The 26,500-nt window shown below is 35.6% G+C and overlaps 1 protein-coding gene across 1 annotated transcript in view; it reads left to right on the top strand.

Annotated features, from left to right (window-relative positions):
• Dars1 (aspartyl-tRNA synthetase 1) overlaps positions 1–26,500 on the top strand; it is a 68,775-nt gene that overhangs the window by 11,296 nt on the left and 30,979 nt on the right. The window contains exons 4-5 of the mRNA XM_020156687.2: positions 6,712–6,814; positions 23,822–23,924. Of these exons, the coding sequence (XP_020012276.2) occupies positions 6,712–6,814; positions 23,822–23,924 (206 nt within the window). The remainder of the gene's footprint in view (positions 1–6,711; positions 6,815–23,821; positions 23,925–26,500) is intronic.

The following is a 26,500-nucleotide window of genomic DNA, read 5'->3' as shown; positions in this document are numbered from 1 at the left end:
ATGGGACAATGCTAGTCTAAGGCAAAAAGGTTAAGCAAGTTTTTAAAGAAGACTTTAGAAGCAAGGTTTTAAAGAACTGCAAAGGAGTAAGACCTTAATGAGGGTTGGGCGTTTCCACCCGAGGGCTCAACACACCTGACCCCACTTTCTGTCTGTCTATCCTGTGTCTTTTCTGAATCTCCAGTCACCCCCAGTTAGCTCCAGTTAGGTTCAGTAATAACCAGGAGCGAGAGAAAGCTCATGTAACAAAAGAGGGAGTGAGAAAACAGCGCTCCCTCCATTGAGGGATGACTATATAGAGGTTCATTATACTACTCTCTCAGCTTTTATGTTTGTGAAATTTTCCATATAATACAAATTTTTTGATGACGTTGATTCTCATATAAATAATTACATACTTGCAAATTTACCTACTGGCTAAGATGTATTTATAATACTAAAGTCAGTACTTCCAACCCTTTCATGGTCCTTCTCAGATATGCTACACATGGCAGAGCAGCCAAATATTTGAGTTACCCAGTGCAGAGTTCCCATCTAAAATCCAATTCAGTCATGGTGAGCCTTCTTGTTTCAGCTCTCATACTACAAACAAGTGTCCTTTTGGAAATTTTTTAATGCCATGAATGTTTTTTACATTCTTTTGCTTTTTGCTGGTTTTTTCGCTTTTAAAAATAATCCCCAAGTATCCAAGTATGCTGCTGAAGTTGGAAGGAGGGTTTTTTTTGAGACAATAATAGTGAAGTTTATTAAGATAGGAATACACTTTTTAAAAAAGAAAAAAAATCTGGCTTCTTTTGCTCAACATACTGGCTTTATTTATTTATTTATTTATTTTTTATTTTATTTATTTAGACTGGGTCTTGTTTTGTAGTCCAGGCTGCCCTCCAACTCAAGATCTTCCTGTCTCAGCCTCTGAAGTGCTAAGATTACAGGTGTGCCTCACCATGTGACTTTGAGATTAAGCCATGTTGTTTGTTTCATGTATTAGTTTTTCTGCTTTTACATTCTGTTATACAGTATTCCGCTGTGTAAATATATGATGTATTCATTCTGCTGATGGACTTTTGCTTGGTTTTAGTTGTTGGTGATTGTGGGTAAAGCTGCCAGGGGCATTCTAGTACATTCTTTTGCTGGGCACATGTTTGCTTCTCTGGGGGTAAATACTTAGGAGCAGGATGGCTAGTACATTTTGTCCAACATATTTTTATTCATGGTATAAGGATTTGAACTTGGCCTCACACTTGCTAGGCAGGCAGTATTAACACTTGAGCCACTCTACCATCTGTTTTGTGTGTGTTATTTTGTTTGGTTTCGTTTGTTTGTTTGTTTGTTTTTGAGATAGTGTCTGCTGCTGTCCAGGCTGATTTTGAACAGCAGTTGTCCTGATCTCTTTTTCCCAAGTAGCTAGGATTACAGGCATGAGCCACCAGTGCCCAGCAGTAATCCACTTTGAATAGACTGAAAGTGAGTAGTCTAGAGTGAAAATGAAAATGTCCTGTTGATGTTTTTTAGTGTCTGAGCATAAGAAGATTGTGCTGAGCCAGGTGCCTGTGGCTCATACCTATAATCCTAGCTACTTGGGAGATCAGGAGAATCGTAGTTAGAGGCCAGCCTGGGCAAATGATTGGCAAGACCCCATATCCAAACTAACCACAGCAAAATGGACTGGAGGCATAGCTCGAGCAGTACAGTGTCTGTTTTGCAAACACAAATCCCTGAATTTAAACCCAGTCCCACCCAAGTAATACATTAATACTTTCATGTGAATTTTTTAAAGAATACAGAATAGTGATAGTCCCTTTGTTCTCTACTACATATCTTCTGTCCCAGTCCTTTCCATTCATTCTTAATATTTGTCCAGGGGCTTTCCAGATCTTCTTTTAATGTGTGTACACACAGTTTTGTTTTACTTATTTTGTATGTGTGATTTTTGTTTGTCTTGTACTTTATATATTATTTTCAATTTTAATATTCAATTAATCATGTTTCTTGAAACTTCTGTCATGATACTTATTATGGATTGCCATAGGACAGTATTTCTCCAGGATGGATATCTAGAAGTGAAATTGCAGGACTGTAAGATAATGTGAATACCAGATAACACAAGTATGTCACGGTACCACTTTTCCATATCCTTGCCAATAATGATTGTCAGTATTTTTTTATTTCTGCCAATGCGGATTACATATATACACACACACACACATATATTCTGGTTAGAATTTGTAAAGCCTTGGTTACTACTGTTCCTTTCCTCCTATATTTTACACAGGAAAAATTATATCAGCAAATATGACTTACTTGGAATCATTTATGTGCTTTAATTCCAGAAGTTACAGACACATTAAAGCTAAACTTAGAAAAACAATCCATGTTGGAAATTTTGAGTAAAGCAAAATTCTGAGAAACCACATATAAAGAAATGGAAGTGCCAAAATTATAGTGCAAAAATAGGACAATTAGAATCCTATTATGCGAGGGGAAAAAAGGCTTGTAACATGTCTGTATATGTTTTTCTTAAATTAAGGGCAATGTTTTAAACATTTTTAAAAATTAAAATCAGATTTCTTACAGCAGGTTTATCCCTAACGTGACATGTTTTAGACAGGAGCAAGAAGAAATTTTTCATCTTAATGGTATGCTTAAAATCAGTTTCTTTCTAACATGAAGGCTTATGAGATTAAGTCTGCATATTGAAAGAATAATTGGAATGTGTGTGGTTTCTTTCACATTTCATACATGCTACATGAAAGTCATTAGCACAAAGTAATTTTCTTCTAGTACTGTTCTTAGTATAAATAACTTATACTTCTAAAATAACTAGCTTTTTTGGTAATCAGGTAGCTTAAGATTTTTAACTTCAGTTATATTCATGTGAGAACATTTCAGGGGAAACAATAAATGGAAAGTACTTTAAAATGTTTAAGTCTTTGTTGCTTTGTTCCCTAATTGATTAATATAAGTGGTACAGGAGAATATTAATGTTGAGTATTATCTAAATAATGAATTCAGGAACTTAGCAAACAAAGACTGGGAAGAGATGAAAACATAGGATTGCCTCATATCTTAGATAACTTAGTATTCCCATGAAAGCCCACTTCACTGCTGAGCCAGCACCAAAACAGAGATGGTAGTGAACCTTTTGTCCTGGGTACCTACTATATTTGTTCAGCTCCGAAGACTGAACTTATGCATGTGCCATGCAGTACATTGAACGAAGCAGATCAGGTAGTGCAGTGTGTCACCAGCCAGAGCCCAAGAAAAAACAGTGTTTACTAGCACATGGCAAGAACTTGGTCTTGAATACTTGATAGAGGTGGCTTAAGTAGACAGTTCTGTACCAGGAAACCAGTACTGATTTTTTTTTTTGAGTCTTAAAAATCCTCTTAAGGGGACAATTAAAGCTCAAGTATTTGAAAACACTTTAAAAAAGAAAACTTGGAGGTCATTGTATTGGAGTCTCCTGTAGATCTTTTCAGCTAATAAAGATTACCTAAATATGAAGTGAGAGATAACAGAACTTCCATTTTTTATATGAATAGTTATGTTGTATATATGTGTTATAAGACTTTTTCCATATTTAAATCCTATCATACATTCTAATATATTGAGTCAAGAGACAATTTTAAGCCTTTTAATGCCTGTTGCAAGATAAGATGGAACATTTTTACTTAATTCTACCAAGCACTGCATGTTATATTTTTTAAATCTTTATTCATTTGAGAGGTGAATGTGCCATCACTGTTTTGTCTCAACTTACATTACTTTCATTATCAGCAACATTTTGTCCCTTATGTTTACTTACTATGATTTGTTTTTTCTTCAAATTATCTGTTCTGATTTATTGCCTGTTTATTTACTGGTATCTTATCATAAATCTTTAAGATCTTTATTAAACATACTAACTTTTATATAGGTTGTCTTTAAGCAAATTTTTCTATGTGTTTTCCCTTTTTTTTATGTATATACATGTTCTCCCATATTTTCAGTTAGAAAAGTCTTTTCTTCTACAGTTCAGGTAATGCATAATTCCTTTTTTTTTTGCTGGTTTGTTTTGCAGTGGGGAGGACTTGAACTCAGATCCTCAAGCATGCTAAGCACATGTCTAGCATTGAGCTGCTTCTCCAGCCCTTTTGTTTTATGTTTTAAATCTCCTGAATTCCATCTAGAATTAGAATCTCTTTTATCTAAGTTTTTTCTTATGTTCCATTGATCTGACTATTTTTGTGCTTGTACATTCTGCATACTATAGTTTTACAATATAATATGTTCATGTGACTAGTCTCACTACTTCATCCCTTCCTCCCATCTGCTGCCTTTTTTTTAAAGAAGAGATTTCATTTTTTAGAATTACATCTGATAAATACATCAAACGTGAACAGTGAACATTCTTCACTTCATCCATAGCTACTGATTTCATAATCTTCTCTAGCAGGCATGTCAGATTTTAGAGTTCATTTCCTTCTGTGTTAAGCCTCCTAGAGTTTCCCAGGTATTACTTATTTACTGCTTCTGTTGAATCTTGAATGTGGCTAAATTTCCTTTCAACCCTTAATTTTCTTTTATACCTAGGTCTTTGTGTAACTAAAAAAGTTAACTTTTTCTGATTAGAAAAGTTCATGTTTATTGCAGAAAGTTAAAAAAAAAATACAAAGAACAGAATAACTTCCTGTAATTTCACCATCCATTACTAGCCATGTTTTGGTATTTTTCCCCATATACAATCAATCTTAATGTGCTTATATAAACAAAACTGAGATTATGCTCTATGTAAAAGGTTTTATCACTTTTTTAATGTAATAGAATGTCTGCCAAATATTTACCTTTGTGTTCTCAGCACCCAGTATAACCCATCTCTAGTAAGTAGCCATGCTATTAATAATAATACAACTTAATAGTTAACATTAATGTTTATCTGTCTTGACTTTAAACATATGTAATTCTGAACATTATAAAAGAAAACCCTGAGCTATTGCTTTCTCCGCTGTGCAGATGAAAAACAAAGACATAAAGTGGTTTAATAATTTTCCCACAGGCCTCTTCATAAGAAAGTGATAGGACACCATCCCAAGCCTTTTGATTTCAAAGCCTTTATTCTCTGCCAAACCATTAAACTAAATGTTACCCCCTAGTGCTGACCCATAGACATTGTCCTGTGCTCACCCCTTGTAAGTCCTTTAAAGCTCTCCATTCTCTCTCAGGGTCTTTTGTGCATTACTGGAGTCCAGCATCACTGGGTTACATCACTGGATAGTTTTATAATGCAGCGAGGTCCATACTGTCTAAACAACTAGAGTAACTAAAATTCTCTTGACTAAATCCTGGGTTAGCCTAGCACTCATGAATACACATTTCCTTCCATTTCTCACTAACGTTCTGTTTAGGACAGTGTCTGCCTGTGGTTTCAATAGTAGTTCTTAAGATAATGTAATTTTGATCTACCTGCAGGTTTTACTGTAATAAATTTTACCCTTCTGTATCTTAAAATCCCTCTGTATTTGTTCAGTCTAAACAACTTTCTTTAAGATTGTACTTTGTGACTCATTGGATCATATTCCATAGCAAAAGAGAAAATTAGTGTCTTTTTAATGATTAAAAAACTGTCAATCATATGTGACTCCAGAGTCCATAGATTGTATCTGTGTTGACACTTTGTTTGCAGGCTTTTTTTATTCATGAATATCTAATTTGCATTTCAAAATGCCATGTGTTGAAAGTAATAACTGTAAGTCTGCTTGCATTTTTGATTTTTTGGGAAGGGCAAGGCTAATTCTTAATGTAAGAAAGAATGCTCAGTTTTAAAATGAAACCCTTCTTTTGAGGTTTCTCAAGGCAATCTGGTGAGAAAGTGTTCTTAAAGATATTTAACTCACTTTTATTAAGGAAGTAGTTTTCCTTATAAAAGGGACTTTAAAAGAATCCATTTTGGAGGAAAAGGAGTGTCAGAGATACACAATGACTGACATCTATTATGAGTAATGTTTTTTCAGAAGGTTATGAATAAGGAATGACAGCTGTTTATGAAAGAGGAGAAATCAAGAAGCCCACGATATATAAAAATTTAACTGGTTATAGGGCTCAAAGAGAATAGTCTTTTACAGACAAAAGTAAATTATTTGGACTTTAAAAAATATGGATCTATTATAAAGGATGAAGGATTGGGAAAATGTTAAAATTGAGCATGAAAGGAACCTGTCAATGTAAATGCTCTTTAAAATGCCCTTTGGTAAGAACTCTGTAGATGGACCACCCCCATAGTATGCCTGGGAAGTTCTTATTATTAAGCACTTTATTAGCACTTTTATGGTTGCATAATTGAAGTTTCCATGCAAATTACTACATTGTCTTTGCCTGTAGAATATAGCAGCTATTGACTGACTGTTGAAAGTGGTTTGAAATTAGTTTGTTTAATAAGACAAAATAGTCTTCTGATTTTATATATATATATATATACACACATATTTGAAATTAGTGGTTTGCCTATGTTCTCATAATGAACATATTAAAAGCATTTTTTTGTAACTCATCATAGGAACTTGAGTGTCTTTAAAGCTTATAAATTGAGTGTATTTAGGCTGTGGAAGCCATATGGATAAACTCGCATGTATATGCTTAATGAATATAGTAAATTTTGGTCCAAATTTAAAGTACAGAAGCATCTTCCTTCTTTGTAAAACCTGAAGTAGTATGTATTCTTTCTGTCTTGTTCAGGGAAGCAGTGCTTCTTAGTCCTACGTCAGCAGCAGTTTAATGTCCAGGCTCTTGTGGCAGTGGGAGACCATGCAAGCAAACAGATGGTTAAATTTGCTGCCAAGTAAGTAAGCAATTATATCCTGTTGTCAGAATAAACAATGGTGGGAACCAAGACTCCCAGGGGTTTGGACCATTTTCATACATTAACATCAATGCCTCGTTTGTTTAAAAATGTAGTTATTTAAATTGTCAGTTCAGTGTTGCTTGAATACATTAAACTCACAAAAGAGAAAATATGGAGCACAGGCTTGAAATTCATTTGGAACTGCTGAAGCAGCACTCTTTACAGACAAATCACATTTACTTTCAAGTAGAGTAACAAAAAGCCTGGCATCCTCAACATAGCAGAGCAACTTTATTTTGTTGTGTTTGTTGAGCTTCATTTCCTCCCCTCCTTCCCCCTCACCCCGAGATTAACATATTGAGCAAAAAGTTTTCTAACTGAATAGTAAAAGTATATGAAATAAAAGAATGTTTTGTAAATGATTTCCTTCTGAAGGAAGTAAAATGTATATTATAACAGGTTACAACTTTTAACTTTGACACCAAAACAAGTCTAAGGGAAAAAAGGCAAGACTTGCTTTTTCACACAGCTCTAAAGTCTTGCTGCCTGACTCAGAGTTCCTGCAGAAGCACATTGTTTTGTTTAGCTTGCAAGAGACAAGATATAGTGATAGAAAAGAAGGGTGGCTATACATGCGTTGAGGTAGTGAGTAGTTTTACCTGGTAGTTGGTGACATGGCTAGTTTTGTTTGTGTGTTTTTTTCAATTTAAGTGTAATTTTACCCCACAACAGTGATCAAAGAAGACATGGAAAAATGGATGGACTTTACATTTTAAGTAATGGAATACTTTAAAAGAAAGAAATTAAATCTAGAGTAAATGCTGTATTTTTTCTTTTAATCTATTCTTTAGATGGTACACTTTCACTAGTGGGTTAATATGGGTAGAATTATGAACTCTAGAATTAGAAGTAACAAAAATTTAATATCCTAATTTATTTTTGGGCCCTCCCTAACCCTCTAGTACCTCCATAACCCTGTAGTATAGTGTTTTACCTATAGTGGTTTTGGTTTAGAGATTGAGTTATCAAATTCAGTTTTATTATTTCATAGCAATGCCTGTTTTCAGGTTTAAAATTTTCAGTCCCATGAATTCCATCAACTCACTGATGAATTTGGTAGTTTTGGTACTATGAGTATGGTAGCCCTACCTATATCTGCTGCCCAGACACTGCCACTTTGTATCTTCTGCTTGACTCTTATGGTAATCCGGTTTGTTTGTTTTCAGAGACAGCAAGTGTGCTTGTGAAAAACGTTTGTCATCCATCTTAAGTCAGTGTGTTTCCTGTGAGGGAAAACATAAATGAGTATGGCCCCTAGAAATACCTACACAGAGAACTTTCTGTACAAAGGAAAAAGGATGACCATGGAAATATATGTTAAACTGCATGTTAAATATTGGAAAAATTCAACCTTGAACAATTTTTATGGGCTCTATCTTTTATATTTTATATTATTTGGTTCTGAAAACTAATATATCAAACTGACAGCTCTACACAGCATTTATTTTTCCATTAAGTAGTAGTATATCCTCAGTGTTACATTCCTAAAGAAAAGATCCTAATCTAAAAGTATTTTGAAAATGCCATTTACCCTTAAGTATTCAACTGAGAAGCCTTCTACTGACAAGTGAACAATCAATCCATGTAATGTCTTTAGAAGAAGACACATTAAAGTAGTTCACAAATGAAGTTATTCCCATTATTTTGGATTTTCTCAGGAATTCCTGGGGCTTAAGTAAATAACATCAATTGATCATGACAGATGTCAACCAAAACTTACTAGCTAGAAGAACTACTTGCAAATGGTCTCTCAAACAGAACTCAAATTCACCGATGTCTTCATAATAAATAAAGGCCAGGCTTTCATCTAAGTGGGATGGTCTAAGAGTGATCTTTCTTTTAGACAAAGGAAGAATTTAGATAATTCTTGATTTCATAATTTCTGAAGTAGAACAAAGCATTGATGTTAATGTATGAAAATGGTCCAAACCCCTGGGAATCTTGGTTCTAGATGTCTCTTGATCTGGATGTAATTCACATTTACAATGAAGTTGTAAGTTGGGGTTTTTTTTTAATTAAACTTTATAAAGTTAGCAATGTATGGGAAAGGTCAAGGTATTGTAAATTATAAAGCTTTTGACTGGTTATATACAAGCAAGTGTATACAACCAATTTTATACAATAGGTTTAACATATGGTACTTAGATTATAGTTATGTAACTTTTGCCACCAAAAGGCTAAGGAATCAAGCCAGAGTAATTAAAAGGTGTGTAAATGGATTTTTGTTACCTTGTGAGAAAGGAAAATTCTCATGATTAAGACTCTTGATGATAAATGATGAGTCTGTAGTTATTTGGGTTGGTTAATAAGATAATTTTTTTTAGGAATAATTGGTTCAGGGTACAGATTAGTCAGTCACCTTGTCTTTTTAATGTGATTTTAGATACTAAGGTAGCTCAGAAATCCTGACCCATGGTTGTAGAGGTGTAAGACACATATCCTTTCTGACATAAAGCTGGCCAGTCATATGATCTTTATATTCAAAGTACCAATTTTGTGTGTGGGTGTGTTACTGGGGTTTGAACTCAAGGCCTCATACTTGCTAGGGAGGCACCACTTGAGCCACTCAGTTAGCCCCACTCCAAAGTACCACAGTTTTAAAGAAGGAAATTGTTACAGGGTGGGGGAGGGGGTAGGAGGATGAATATGGTGCAAACAACGTGTACACATGTATGTAAATGCAAAAATGATGCTTGTTGAAACTATTCCAGGAATCAGGGGAGGGGAATGGGGGAGAGTAGTGGAGGGGGGGAATTCAAGTATGATATATTTGATAACATTGTAAGAACCTTTATAAACACTATAATGTACCCACATCCAGCACAATAAAGAAAATAGACACACACACACAAAAGAAAATTGTTACCTGTTTTCTTCATGAAATAAATCAAGTGAAACTGTAAATTCTAAAGAACTTTTAAAACTTATTAAGGAAAAAGATGTATGAGGTTTTGTTTGGTTTTTTTTATCTTTCAAAGTCCTTTTCCTAAAAATTAGCCTTACTGGCTAGATATAACCTAACCAATAGGTTTTATTTAAAATGGCTATACATTGGCTCCATTGTGAAATTAAAGATTAAGGTAGCTTTTCTATACATTTATCTTTGAGGTCACATGCTTTTCTGATGGGACTGTTTGGTAAACTGGCAATTTTGCAAAAAAAAGACTCTTAGCCAGGTGCCAGTGGCTCACGCCTGTAATCCTATCTACTCAGGAGGCAGACATCAGGAGAATCGCAGTTCAAAGCTGGTCTAGGCAAATAGTTCATGAGACCCTATCTCAAAAACACCTATCACAAAAAGGGCTGGCAAAGTGGCTCAGGTGAAGGCCCTGAGTTCAAACTCTAGTACAAGTTTATTGTTGAATCTTAAATAGTGAAGTTTCCTAGATATTAACAGAAAATAAAGATGTTTGGCCACCTTTTGTGGTGTAATGATACTCACTTGTTGTCTTACAATACTGCAAAAATCATCTTTTTATTTTCCTTGGGTTTGAACTCAGGCCCTTGCTCTACCACTTGAGCCATGCTCTCCTCCCTCCCCCCCAGCCCTTTTTTCTTTAGTCATATTTGGATCAGGATTTTGTGGTTTTGCCTGAGTGGACTTGACCACCAACTTTCTATTTAAGCCTCCCTCATAGCTGGGTTGGCAGGCTTTATTGGTTGAGATGGGATCTCACCAACTTTTTGCCTGGGCTGTCTTCAAATTGCAATCTTCCCAATCTCTGCCTTCTGGGTAGCTGGGATTACAGGCATGGGTCAGTGATCCTGTCTGTCAAAAGTTTCTGACTCAGTGCTTGCTTTATCTAAAATCTTTACTGGCTCCTTTTTCAACCATGTCATTCTTCCCACTGGTTTCCTCTCTGTGGTATCATTTCCCACTATTTCCAGTACACACTCTTCAGATTGGTTAGGCTCTCTCTCCCTGCAGTGACCTCTTACATCACTTCATATTTTTTTCACTTTATATATTAAATCCTCATTCTTTGTCACTTTGCATAGCACCATATCCTTCATGATTCTTATTGATTGGTTTCTCTCCTCATTTCCTAGGGGTCCATATAGGTTAGAAATATTATATATATATATGCTTTTTAAATTTTAGTATACATTAAGATTATATTATTCCATGTTGTCTTTCAGGACAGTTAACAACTGAGAACTGCTATGTGAATTTAGTGCTTCCACTAGTACTTACTCTCCAGTTTATAATTGTGTTCATGAATTTAAATCTAGATAATATCTGCATTCTGTACAAATTAAGATTTCTCAGTGGACTGAGTAGACTGAACAAGCTGGGTTACCATGGTACTTGGTAGTAAAGAGACATTCTGAACTCAAGAAAGCCTATACCATTCAAGCAGAGTATTGAATCCTATTTTGGTCTGTACAGGGGCAGCAGATTACTAATAGGAGAGTTGTTTTCATGCAAGAAGTGTTTCTATATCCAGTTCCTACAGTTAATAGATTAGATGTATTGGTAACCCATTGGATATACATTTCAATCAGCAGTACTACATTATTAATGTTCACATGAGCAATAGTTCTATAAAATTATCAACTGATACTTATTTTGTCATTGTATTGTTCCTTGTGGAGTTTTGGTTAATTATGAGGCCAAATTATCCTGAACCAACCTCAGAGTTAATGTTTTATCTTCACATTACTAGCATTGAAGCCAAATACAGAAACAATTAAATATAGGACTAGTATTGAAGCTACAGCTTTACATAGTAAAACATGTCAGCAATTTAGTTTTAGTAAAATTTTAATATTGTAAATTTGAATTTTCTTTTTATTTTCTTTAAAAATTCATTTGACCTGTAAGTTAAGGGCTATAATCGTAATAATTTGTACTAGTTCTTTATTTGTAGGTATTCAGATAACTAATTTACATGATCACTGAAGGCCCCAGGAATTTTTGTTCCATTAAAGAAAGTCCATAGACTGGTTTCAGAGTACCTGGTCTGTGCCATCTTGAATAAGGCATATTTCTCACCTAGTTTATTTTAGACTGAAAATTCTTACATTTTTGTTGAAGAAAAACAAGTTCATAAAATTCGGTAACATAGAACTACTAGGATGACTTAAACCTTTTAAGTTTTGCCAAGTACCATGAGCAGCTGGTTCCAGTAGAGAGCCAGAGAACCCAAAGACTTACCTCCTTACTAACTGGTGACACAGAGTCTCTCATTGACAAACTCAGACTCCTTCTGAACTCTTTCTCTGACCGTGCCTCAGCTTTGGTGTTTGTGTTGTATGTGAAATGTTCTTGATATTTAATAAACTTAATCTACAATTTAAATTTAGTATAATGACTGCCATTGCTTTATCTTGCCAGGTTTCCAAAGTCTAAAATGAATTGTTATACTTATGCTCTTCTTTATTAGGCCCTGTATTCAGTCTGAAAGGCATAGTGTAGCAGTCACCAGCATTTTCTAGATCTAATCTACAGGGAAATAACAGGCTTGCTTATAATAGTAGCAGTAATTGCTAGCTATTCCTGTAGAGCTGTGAAATGCCATACTTCATTTTCTTGCCTGATCCTATGAGTTGTAGGGACTGTTTTGTTTTAGTTGTAGGTTTTCTTTTTTGTTTATCTGGTTTTTGAGTTTGGGTTTTTTGGTTTGCTTTGTCTGTTCTCTTTCACAGATGAGGAAATGGAAATTTGAAGTATTAAGTGTTTTGACTGATCTCTGAAGCTAGGGCTCATACTGTAGCCTCTCTAACATCCTATTTCTCTGAGATAGTATAACATGTTCAATAACAGTTACTTTTCCAGAATAATTTCAGTTTAAAAAAATGGTTAGTTACAAACATGAAACCTAAACTTCAATAGGCAGATTTAATAACTAATTGTATCACTTTTGATTTGGCTTCTGCTCTTTTTTTTTAAATCAGCACTGCCATTATAATAGTACATCTTATACATTTCTTATCACTCATTGTTGTGAGGAATAAGGTGCAAAGTCATCGAGCAAAGCAGTAGTATGGTATATGCAATTGTGAAAAATACCCCAGACTCAGAATTTTAGGATTTATCTTCTGCCAGGATTTTGGAAAGAAATGAAAGAATTTGGCTTGATAACTAAAATTGTTCCTTACTACATCAGATTGCAGGCTCTTTGTTAGACAATTGTACAAACTAAAATCCTCTCCTAGAAGTGCTCTATCTTTAGCAAGGGAGACCTTGGTGCATTCAGGTATGGGTATCCTTTTAGATTGCATTTTGTAGTGTGGTGCTAATATACCATTGATTTTGCTGTTATGTGACATACATTGCTTAAAAAAAATTGTGCTGTGAAAACTTCATACAATAAAAATGTCAGGATTTGTGGAGAAAATGAGGTTAATCAGATAGCACTCGAAAATCCATGGCATATTTTTTAAATGTAAAAGTCTAACTTTTTAAAGGTAGGTTGAATAGTTTTGTACATGTTGAATAGCTGAAAATACATAAATATGGCAACTTACCTTGAAAAAGATCTGTAATTTGCTTGAGGAAGTGAACATCAAAAGAAATACAGCTTGCCAGGTGTGGTAGCATATTCCTGGAATCCCAGTATGTGGTAGGTGGAGGCAGGAGGATTCTAAGTTCATAAATGAGATCATGTCTCAAAAACAAAAAATAGAGATGCAGCTTGTGAATTATTGTGAAGTAGTAGAACGAAGACTGTCTGAAATTGGAGGAAAAGTTGTAACACCAGATGGGAAGGGTATGGTTCATAACACGGGTCACAGGGAGATGTTTGAGATGTGTGTAGTTTAAATACTCCTTTGTTGAGTTCATCTGCATACTATTTTCTGCATTGACCTAGTGTTCCTCATTGATGAAATCTGGTATAGGCAGTTATTTTGCTCACATTGTTCCTACTCTTTGGATTGTGTTGGAACAAATTCACGTTTTCAAAATAAACATTAGATCAAAATTGATAGTCCTCTTGGAAGAGATAATGATGTTTACTCAATGACTGGCTAAGAACATGAGTCTTACCTGTTTGCCTTCTTCTGCTCATGTGTGGGAATGAGGAAAATTAATGTAGTGAAGGTGACATCACACTTTCTAGCTTAAGAAGCTAAGTGGAAAATGACACCATTAATCTGAGGTGAATTGCAGGAATGGAGTAGGACTAAACACTCTCCAAAAAATGATGAGCTTGTCTTCCATTAGAGCACTTGGCCAAATAATGGGTGGACACAGAACAAATGTGGGACTCTGATTGGATTAGGCAGCCAGCAGGGACTCCAAAGCTTATTTTTGTTGAGTAAACAGAAGAGAAGTTCATGAAAAGCCCAAACTGAAATAAGTTGTTTTACTAAAAACCATCTTATTTTACTGGCTGTTAGAATTCTGCTCCTCCCATCCCGAGTCTTCCCCTTATTCTAAATATTTCCAAATGCTACTTTTCCTTCACTTTCTTTACTATCACACCATTTAACAAAGTACTCCTCTGGCCACAGCTTGGAGTTTGCCCGTTAGAACTTCAATGTTTTAAATTCCAGGGGCCAGTCTCTGACTTCAGTTTCTACCAGCTCACCTTTCCTAGGCTTCCTAATCTTCTAATGAACTTCATCAAGACTGCTGTTCATCAACACAGCAACTAAGAGATATCATGGATAAATGGGACTTCATAAAACTAAAAAGCTTCTGCTCAACAAAAGAAATGGTCTCTAAACTGAAGAGAACAGAGTGGGAGAAAATATTTACCAGCTACACATCAGACAAAGAACTGATAACCAGAATATATAGGGAACTTAAAAAACTAAATTCTCCCAAAACTAATGAACCAATAAAGAAATGGGCAAGTGAATTAAACAGAACTTTCTCAAAAGAAGAAATTCAAATGGCCAAAAAACACATGAAAAAATGCTCACCATCTCTAGCAATAAAGGAAATGCAAATTAAAACCACACGAAGATTCCACCTCACCCCTGTTAGAATAGCCATCATTAGCAACACCACCAACAACAGGTGTTGGCGAGGATGCGGGGAGAAAGGAACCCTCTTACACTGTTGGTGGGAATGTAAACTAGTACAACCACTCTGGAAAAAAATTTGGAGGCTGCTTAAAAAGCTAAACATTGATCTGCCATTTGATCCAGCAATACCACTCTTGGGGATATACCCAAAAGACTATGACACAGGTTACTCCAGAGGCACCTGCACACCCATGTTTATTGCAGCACTATTCACAATAGCCAAGTTATGGAAACAGCCAAGATGCCCCACTACTGACAAGTGGATCAAGAAAATGTGGTATCTATACTCAATGGAATTTTATGCAGCCACGAAGAAGAACGAAATGTTATCATTCACTGGTAAATGGATGGAATTGGAGAACATCATTCTGAGTGAGGTTAGCCTGGCCCAAAAGACCAAAAATCGTATGTTCTCCCTCATATGTGGACATTAGATCAAGGGCAAACACAACAAGGGGATTGAACTTTGATCACAAGATAAAAGCGAGAACCCGAAAGAGATGTGAGGATGGGTGAGACACCTAAAAAATTAGCTAGCATTTGTTACCCTTAACGCAGAGAAACTAAAGCAGATACCTTAAAAGCAACTGAGGCCAATAGGAGAAGGGGACCAGGAACTAGAGAAAAGGTTAGATCAAGAAGAATTAACCTAGAAGGTAACACATGCACAGGAAATTAATGTGAGTCAACTCCCTGTATAGCTATCCTTATCTCAACTAGCAAAAACCCTTGTTCCTTCCTATTATTGCTTGTACTCTCTCTTCAACAAAATTAGAGATAAGGGCAAAATATTTTCTGCCGGGTATCGAGGGGGTGGGAGGGAGAGGGAGGGGGCTGGGTGGGTGGTAAGGGAGGGGGTGGGAGCAGGGGGGAGAAATGACCCAAGCATTGTATGCACATATGAATAATAAAAAAATTAAAAATAAATTTAAAAAAAGACTGCTGTTCATTTAGACTTTTTATCATTTTTCCCCCTTTCACCCAGTGTTTTTGGCCTCCTTCTGACCTCGTGCCAACCCCATGTTCCATTGCTAGAACTACTCCTTCTGCACCCTTATCCACTATTATCCTTCTCTTTGTTTCTCTTGCCCAGCAAACATCTATAAATTTCTAATGCCATAATCTCACACTGAAATAATGATTGATTCCCATCCCTTAGCTGCGCCTAGTAGTATATATTGTATTTTACAATGAAAATAAAGGTTTATGCACTTGCTGTATTTTCATTGTTTCATTTAACTCTTCAGGATGTTTACTCTCTATCCTTTAGGGGTGTTTTGTTTTGTTTTGTTTTGTTGGAGGGTGGTAACTGGGAGTTGTGCTCAGGGCCTTATACTTGCTGGGCAGGCAAATCATAGCCCTTTTTCCTTTAGTTGTTTTTGAGATAGGGTCTCAAATTTATGACCAGCCTGGGCCACAGTCTTCTTATGCTTTCTGCTTAGTTGGGATGACAGACACACACCACCATGCCCAGCTTTTTATTGGTTAAATGGAGTCTTGCTAGCTCCCCTTAATAGCCTCAAACAAGCAGTGACCTTCCTGATCTCCACCTTCCAAGTAGCTAAGATTACAGGTTGAGCCACCACACTTGATCTTTTAGTTTCTAAGTATAATTACACAGGGAAAATTTGGAAAGCTCTAGGAGTTCCATTGGCTAATATTCTGGCAGCCTACCATTAGAATTAAAAATAGCACATAGCCAACATCCAAACCAATTCTGATGGATTTTGTTGCTTAAATAAATGAGAATCCTTACTTATAAATGTTTTTAGCTTATTTTAGAAATGTGAGGACCAATGAAGCATGAAGTGATTCAGAAGAATCTTTTGTAATACCTTCTCTTCTAGCTGCTTACTAACCATTCTGTGAGAATCTGGTTTGGAAAATAGCATAGATAGAAATATGTCCATGAGGAAAAGGCTATTTCTAATCCCCACTTACTTTTCATTCCGTCTTGGATCAATTTTTATATGTGAAATGCTTGCAGCCATAAGCACTGTTTATTCTCAACATGTTTCCATTTTGAATAGTGCCACCTAAAGACAAATGGACATTGAAACATGTAAACTTGTACACAACAAAGTGGGAGAAGTAATAATATTTACATGTTAATTCCATGAGGCCCTGCATTTAACTCTATTCCCTCGGCCATATACCAGATGGAAAAAAGCTAGGACGTCACTGTTAAAAATATCAGATAGTTGCAGCTGGGGTTTCCTAATCATTTAAAAGGAAGAATATGAGGTCACTTTTAATGTCTTAAGTAAATAGCAATCTTAGCATTTACTTTAGATATTAAATCTGAGGTGCTTATTTTTTGCGTTACTAACTAGAAAATACTGCTAGCAGGTTTTAGCTTTTGAGATTTTTCCTTAAAAAGAAACATTGAAGTTTAATATGGGAGAAAACATCTGTCCTAGAATATCCAATTTGTCAATATACTTATCCAAAAGTTGACTCACTAATTGGAGGTAAGTGCCACAAGACTGTTCAACACGTTATTTTATCCAATTTGTTGGAAAATTCAATTTTCTCATGGCTGAATGCACATAAAAGTGAAGTAACTGAGTGAATTTCATAGGAGATTGGCACATCTAATTTCCTGGAGATGTTAAGGTTTTTAATTGTATATATAAATTGGAGGTATTTAAATGAAATTTTTCTGAGATACCTAAGCAAGTTTATATTTCTGGATCCTCATCTTATATTGACACTAATTGCCTGGTTTAGTAGCTAATACTAGAGTTAAGGCAAAAAGTTACCCCTTTTTCTTTTGAAAATTATTTTTATTTAGTGCCATTTAAAAGTCACCAAGTGGTTTGTGTTAGTTATGGTTGAATATTAAGGCTAAAGTTATGGTGACTACCATAAAGTACTGCAGTTAATGTGGATAGCAGTTTTTAAAGTTAAAAATGACATATTGCTATTTGTGCTTGTTCATATAAATAACCCTCCCTCCAACTTCACACATAGAGATGTTTGGATCCTGAAATTAAGGCTCATTCAGTACTATTATTTGTATACATATATTTTAAAATTTTATTTCATACCATACTAGTCATTGTGGTTAAGTGATTTATTGGTAACTAGTGAGTCACAAGTATGTTTCTCTTCTCTTATGAGTCACCTAGCTACATACTTGTTTTGTTTTCTTTCCTTTCTAGACGTTGCACCAAAAAATAAGTATTTCATTAGTTGGTAGGTTAGATTTTCAGTTTGCTGTATTAGCTATTAAGGCTGAAAAATAGCAAAAACAATACTCAGAAATCTCATTGATATCAAACACTGGTCCAGACAAATCTGTTGGGCTTGGGTATACATGTAAAACACTTGTATTATATGAAAAACTTAATTTTGGGGCCAGGGAAAGGGAGATTTAAAAAAAAAAAAACTATGCAGAGACGTGGTACAAGTTCTATGGCAGGAATAGATTTTTCTGTAGAGTTGAGGCCCAAAGGAAGGTGGAGTCCATGTGGATAAGTTGGTGAACATGCCTACACCATTATACTGTAGTATATTGCAACTCCTTAAACAAATACTCCTACATGAGTTATACCTCTTTGTTGAAACAGGATATTAATCCAAAAGATAAATAACTGTATATAGCCTTGTCCAGTTCAGTATTGAAAACCTGGATAAAGATAAAGATGTGCTTTAAAAAAAATTCTAAAATCTAATGTCAAATTCCCAGATAGTTTATGGGATTAATTCTTCTAGGATAAATATAACTTTAAATAATGACTTCTTTTTATCTACAAAATTCTACCAAATTTCTACTGAGGCTGGCAACAGCAGGACATCAAAATACAGTGACTGGGGAAGTTAACACAATTCTTGGACTACTGAAGTCTGTAACAGAACTGTCTGCTGCAGTAATCAGCAAGTAATCTTATTAGCTGTATGATGGTAGGCTAATTAATCTCTGAGAGACTCAGTTTCCTGCTCTGTAAAATGGTGATAACACCTACTACTATGCTGGGTATAATGTGGCACTGCTGCTTATCTGTTCTGTGTTTGTGTGGATATATATTTTTCCACTTCAGCAGTCATCTGATCCTTAACCCAACAGTTGTGCCTACTTCTGATAATTTCAACAGACCTTTTTAAAAAAAGTTTCTTCACAAGAGGCCACGAATAGCCAAGGCAATACTCAGTCAAAAGAACAATGCTGGAGGTATCACGATACCTGACTTCAAACTTTATTACAAAGCAATAACAATAAAAACAGCATGGTACTGGCACAAAAACAGACATCAAGATGAGTGGAACAGAATAGAGGACCCAGATATAAAGCCACACAACTATAACCAACTTGTCTTTGACAAAGGCGCTAAAAATATATGATGGAGAAAAAAGCAGCCTCTTCAATGAAAACTGGTTAGCAGTCTGCAAAAAACTGAAGCTAGATCCATGTATATCACCCTATACCAAGATTAACTCAAAATGGATCAAGGATCTTAATACCAGACCACAAACTCTAAAGTTGATACAGGAAAAAGTAGGAAATACTCTGGAGTTAGTAGGTATAGGTAAGAACTTTCTCAACAGAACCCCAGCAGCATAGCAACTAAGAGATAGCATAGATAAATGGGACCTAAAAAGCTTCTGTTCATCAAAAGAAATGGTCTCTAAACTGAAGAGAACACTCACAGAGTGGGAGAAAATATTTACCAGCTACACATCAGACAAAGAACTGATAACCAAAATATATAGGGAACTTAAAAAACTAAATTCTCCCAAAATTAATGAACCAATAAAGAAATGGGCATGTGAACTAAACAGAACTTTCTCAAAAGAAGAAATTCAAATGGTCAAAAAATGACATAAAAAAATGCTCACCATCTCTAGCAATAAAGGAAATGCAAATTAAAACCACACGAAGATTCCACCTCACCCCTGTTAGAATAGCCATCATTAGCAACACCACAAACAACAGGTGTTGGCGAGGATGCGGGGAGAAAGGAACCCTCTTACACTGTTGGTGGGAATGTAAACTAGTACAACCACTCTGGAAAAAAATTTGGAGGCTGCTTAAAAAGCTAAACATTAATCTACCATTTGATCCAGCAATACTACTCTTGGGGATATACCCAAAAGACTGTGACACAGGTTACTCCAGAGGCACCTGCACACCCATGTTTATTGCAGCACTATTCACAATAGGCAAGTTATGGAAACAGCGAAGATGCCCCACTACTGACAAGTGGATCAAGAAAATGTGGTATCTATACACAGTGGAATTTTATGCAGCCAAGAAGAAGAACGAAGTGTTATCATTCGCTGGTAAATGGATGGAACTGGAGAACATCATTCTGAGTGAGGTTAGCCTGGCCCAAAAGACCAAAAATCGTATGTTGTCCCTCATATGCGGACATTAGATCAAGGGCAAACACAACAAGGGGATTGTATTTTGATCACAAGATAAACGTGAGAGCACACAAGGCAGTTGTGAGGATAGGTAAGACACCTAAAAAATTAGCTAGCATTTGTTACCCTCAACGCAGAGAAACTAAAGCAGATACCTTAAAAGCAACTGAGGCCAACTGGAGAAGGGGACCAGGAGCTAGAGAAAAGGTTAGATCAAGAAGAATTAACCTAAAAGGTAATACACATGCACAGGAAATTAATATGAGTCAACTCCCTGTATAGCTATCCTTATCTCAACTAGCAAAAACCCTTGTTCCTTCCTATTATTGCTTGTACTCTCTCTTCAACAAAATTAGAGATAAGGGCAAAATATTTTCTGCTGGGTATCAAGGGGTGGGGGGAGAGGGCAGGGGCGGTGTGGGTGGTAAGGGAGGGGGTGGGGGCACGGGGGGAGAAATGACCCAAGCATTGTATGCACATATGAATAATTAAAAAATTAGAATTAAAAAAATAATTAAAAAATGACGTTTCTTGCTTCTTACGTGATAAGATACAAAAACTGATAATGAAGACTGATAAAATTACAGATAATGAAAGTGTCATTGAACTTAAGTAGTGAAGCCATAAGGAGTAAAGTATATGTCATTACTATTAGAAAGATGAAATTATTTTCCTTCAGATAATTGAGTAGTTCATTTTCCCCCAAGTTTTATGTTTTATAATTTTTGATTAGCTATACATTATATTAACACTTGATAGCTAACTCAATATATTTTTATAAAATATTTTATATGAAAAATGGTACTTTTTGCAACTTATTCTATAAAGACATTTTTAGTTAGAACTAAACTATTAAATTGGTGGTTGACAGTTCCAAATGGATGACAGGAAATCTGTTGTGCCTGTTAGCTAGGGCATTTTCATATTAAGGCTATACTAATTTGTTCTGTTAAGTGATTAATTATATGGAGATTGAAAGGGGTGGTTGGGAAATGAAAGAGGTATGAAACAATGCAGTGATAGTGTATTTCAGCAGGGTGGTAATAATAAAAATAGCTGACTTAGCTCTTGAAAAGATGTGTTTACTTTGCTTCATCTATTTCTCCTGAAATAAAATAATTCCCAGGAGTTCCTCTACTTTCTACCATGGACTTTTTTTTTCCCCTGCCACCTCCTCTTTAAAACCCTAACCCTTCTAATTGCCTGTTAGATACAACCCTTTTTCATAATATAGATGTAGTAGCATATTAGTTTGAAAATGTAAAACTGAAACCTTAATAGTCTTTTTATGACAGTCAAACTATAGCCTGTGTGCACTATTGTGCCATCTTCACATACAAATCAATAAAAATCATTAATTAGACTATTTCTGTAATGAAAGTGAAATTTTATCCTTCTGTCAGAAGCATATTCAAGTATTCCTATCCTTGTGATTCTAATTGTGTATAGGGGGCTATGCATACGCACATACACAGGAACACAAGTAAAACCTTCAGATAACCTTTTACTAGTTCTAGCTAGCAAGTTTTAGTATAACCCAAATCTCTTGTGGTTTTAATGTTTTTCTTCTGAATTCACTCATTTCTACAAAGAGGGATAAAGACATAGATTTGGATGTATAAAGATATTGTAACTAAATTATACAAAATTTAAAAAGTAAAAAAGGTCATCTGGTACTTTTGAGGGAGAAAGAAGAGAAAATTTTGTTTTCTTTCATTGGATCTCCAGACAGCCCTGGGCAAGAGGTAACTTTTAACCACATTCCAGCTTCTTTCTGGAAGGAAACTAGCATGAAACTCAGTCCTTAAGAGTAGATATATATCTATAACTTGAAATGGCTTGAAGAAAACTATCTGGTAATGGAAGATCCAGAGGACCATCAGCTGCCTTCTACAAGAGAGTCATACAGGGTAAGGTAAGGTATGGGATCATAGCAGAAGCTCTAGTTAGGCTAGGGCAAGCTACTTGATGAAGCAGTACTACATATTGATCAGTGAGGAGAAAAACCTTCCTCTTGGAGACGTGAAACAGGCAGTAGAATTTTCACAAGACCTGAAGCATATACCAGAAATTAGGTTTACTCTTGTAAACACGTGAGGCAACTGCTAGGTGGCAGTCACACTGAAGACACTAGATTGCCAGTGTTAGAAAGCGCTATTAGCAGTACAGTAAAGCCTCTTGATCCCTTCAGGTCTCAGAAGAGCCTTATCTTGGCCAATTGTTTTTGCCATAACAAGTTGTGAGTTTAGCTAGACATTAGGTGATAGCTTTAGTGCAGACTTAAGAGAATGAAAAGATACATACTGTTAAATTTTTTGTTATGAGATAGTTGGTGACAAGCAAAGGATTGATTCTTGACAGACAACAAAGTGAAGTCAGAATTTTTCTTTCTTACTTCACAGCTCTTTATCTAATGTCCTCATTTTGACCCCTTTGTAACCCTGAGTAAGTGTTCACTGAAATGGATGTGGTAGCCTCTTATGTAAGATAAGCACTGGTGAGTTTCTGGAATGTCTAATAGCACTACAACTACTAAAGACCCAGTTCCTCATCAGAATGAATAGAATTTTTCCATTAGAAGTCGAATCTCCTTTTCATCAACTATATTCTAACACATTCTGTCAATATAAGAATATACACAAGAATAGCTGGACACCCATAGCTCCAGCCTATAATCCTTGCTACTCAGAAGGCAGAGATCAAGAAGATCTCTGTTTTGAAGCCGGCCCAGGCAAATAATTTGAGAGATCCTGACTCAAAAATACCCAATACATAAAAGGACTGGTGGAGTGGCTCAAGTGGTAAAGCACCTACCTAGCAAGCATGAGGCCCTGAGTTCAAACCCCAGTACCACCACCAAAAAAAAGAATATACACAAAAGTAAAACTAGTACAATTTGTATGGAAATCACCATTTTAGATTATACCTTTTTTACCTTGGTTATATACCAGCGATCAAATAATAATATTTTTATATTTCAGAATTTGAGTGTCTGGTGTTCAAAATTTAAGTTTGTTAAAGAATAAGCTGCCCAGGAGATGTATTTATTTTTCACTCATGAGATATTAAGCTCCATCTAGGCATTCTTTTAAGTGAGAGTGAGGCTGTTACAAATCCAGTGGCAAAGTACACTCAGAAACTACAGGCAATGAAGATTTAATTGTAAAGCAGCACCCTAATCCCTTCTTATTACCTTGAAATCTTTTCAGTTGACCTTCTATTATTTAATTCCATTACATACCAGTAATTGCATTTATTGAAGCCGGTGTTTCTCGCTATATGAAATGCTGATCCTAGTGAATCTCAAGTATAGTGAGGAAAATGTTCTTCAATAAATAATTCAGACTTTACTACTTTTCACAATTCAGTTGATCCTATTACCTTTTATGTTCTGAGTATCTATCATACATGGTTACTATGATCATCTCTTCAAGGAATCTCAAAAGGGTATGTTATATAATAGGTTATTATAAGTAAGTTGAGTTGTGACTACTGTATTAAAAAGAATTTTAACATATTCAACCTGCCTGTTTAAACACCAAATGAGTTCTGACACCTCTAATGAGATGATTACAGTTGCAGATTTTTTTCTCTTGACAGCATCAACAAAGAAAGCATCATAGATGTAGAAGGCGTTGTGAGAAAAGTAAATCAGAAAGTTGGAAGCTGTACGCAGCAAGATGTTGAGTTACATGTTCAGAAGGTAACTTTTCAAAATATAAAATTTGAGGGCTGGGAATACAACTTGGCAGTAGAGTGTGTGTTTAGTATGCATGAGGCCCTGGGTTTGAGGCATGTCACCAGAACCACTGTGTGTGTGTGTGTGTGTGTGTGTGTGTGTGTGTGTGTGTGTGTGTGTAACCTATGTGTTCTTAACAGTTTGAGTTCGTGTAAAATATTAAACTTTATTAGTTGATTAATGAACCAATTACCTTTTGTTATATAGCAGATCACCTCAATATTTAGTGACTTAGAACGATAAACATTTATTTTCTCATGATTCTGAGAACAGGTGGGCCCTTCTGGAATGTCTTACCTGCTCTACATGGTGTTGACTGGGCTCGCTAATATATGAGGGATCTTTCCCATGGCTTTTCCTTATCCAGCAGGCTAACTCAAGATGTCGATAGGGTACCAGGACAGCTCCCAGAGGCAAATAAGGAAAGCACTAGTACACAAGCACTTTGCAGACTTCTTCCTATGTCATGTTTGCCACATGTGGTCAAAGCCACATGGCAAAACTTAGATTTGAAGGGTGGAGAAATAGATTGCAGGTCTTAATAGGACAAGAGGTAACATCATTTACTAAGGAGTAGGAGAAATTTTGCAGCCATTTTTGTAGTCCACTATGGTCACATAAGGAAAAAGTATAAAACACATCCAAAAAGCTTTACTCACTGTTAGGAACTATTCTTCCTATGAACTTTCTTCTGATGGCATGCTTCAAAGGTTAATTATAGTTTTAAGTCATGTTTTATTACAATCCTAATATTTCTAATATTTTTATAACATGGGGAATTCAAAAGAGACAATCCCATATTGGTCTCACATGCCAACAGTTTTTTTTTTTTTTTTTTTTAACAAGACTGTCCCTTATCTCTTTTCTTCTCAGGCATAAAAATAGGGGGTTCATTATCATTGACTTAATATACCATGAGTAAATTCACACCAGTTTAATACTGTTGATAAAACCATGCAGCTTTGAACCTGTAGATCTCAGTTTTATATTTTAATTATGTCTACAATATGCATCATTAAATTTCTCTTAAGAAGTAGTCTTCTGTATGTGTGCATAAGTATACATAAAAGTGTCAGGTAGACTGACAGGTGTATAGATTCAGACACTGGCCCATATATGAAGTTATATTTAACAAATCAATTATCATGGACTACGAAACATAGAAAGTCTCATCTTTTTACTGAGCTAACTTGAGAGATACTTTGTCCTCTGTCTTATTTTGAAGTGACCCCACCAGCAAGTGTACAGCCTTGTAAAGAAGCCCGTTTATGTTGACCAAGAAAGACACTCTTCTCCCCATCTTCCAGCTAATCTCTTTTTTCAGCACTTTAATAAAGAAAATTTTAGTGATTAAAATAGTGTGCTTCACAAGGGAGGTATGAGGATAGGCAAGAAACCCCAAAAAAACCAAGATAGTATTTGATGTCCTCAATGCAAAGGAACAAATGCAGAAAACTTAAAGCGACAGAGGCCAGGGAGAAGGGAACCAGGAACTAGAGAAAAGGTTAGTTCAAGAAGAATTAATTTAGATGGTAACACACATGCACAGGAAATCAATACGAGCCAACTCCCTGTATAGCCATCCTTATCTCAAGTAGCAAAAACCCTTGGTCCTTCCTATTATTGCTTATACTCTCTCTTCAACAAAATTAGAGATAAGGGCAAAATTGTTTCTGCCTGGTAGCGAGAGGTTGTGGGGGAGAGGGAGAGGGCGGGGGGAAGGGAGGAGAAATGACCCAAACATTTTATGCACATACGAAAAAAAAAACCAGTGTGCTTTTAAGATACTCTTATTGGGCTGGGGATGTAACCCAAAGGTAGAATACTTGTTTCATGTGCACAAGGCCCTGGGTTTAAACCCCAGCACAAGAAAAACAAAGAACGTTCTTATACTCTTGTAATCTAGCATGCAACACACCCTTGATAATTATCAATAATTAATATAAAGCCTACAGAGCTTACAAGTTTTGCCACAATAAAAATAAAAGTATTTCATAAAGTATAAGCCTTAAAGAGAAAGTAGAACCTTATGAGCAGTGACTTTTTCTAACATTTATTCAACCAGCAGTTACTGGTTATATATATTTTGTGCTAAGCACTAATAAAGGAGATGGTGAATTTCTACTAGTTATAAGTAGACAAAATAGCTCTTCATTTCTCCTCATTTGGATTGAAGATCAAGTTTCTGTTATCAGAGGGAGTCCTACAACTTGGGTATAGTGCATGGTGACAAATAATTCTGTTTTACTATAAGGAAGACTGAAGTATCCTTCTGACACTCTATGATGTGTCTGAGTTAAATGCTAAATATGATATGCAAACTGGAAGAATACAGTCCCTTTTCCAATTTAAATAAAGCATATTTCCCTTTTGTACTTTAGCAAATTTTCCAGCCATAGTTGTGGGTACAAGTTATACAGTAACATGTTTGGGTTTCTTTTTTTGTTTAGCAGTACTGGTGTTTGAACTCAGGTCCTCTTGATCCATGCCCCCAGCCCTTTCATGCTTTAGTTATTTTTCAGTTAAAAGTGTTGAGTTTT

The sequence above is a fragment of the Castor canadensis genome, chromosome 4, assembly GCF_047511655.1.
Source record: "Castor canadensis chromosome 4, mCasCan1.hap1v2, whole genome shotgun sequence".
In the NCBI taxonomy this organism is placed as follows: domain Eukaryota; kingdom Metazoa; phylum Chordata; class Mammalia; order Rodentia; family Castoridae; genus Castor; species Castor canadensis.
This window is presented reverse-complemented; position numbering and strand designations above follow the sequence as displayed.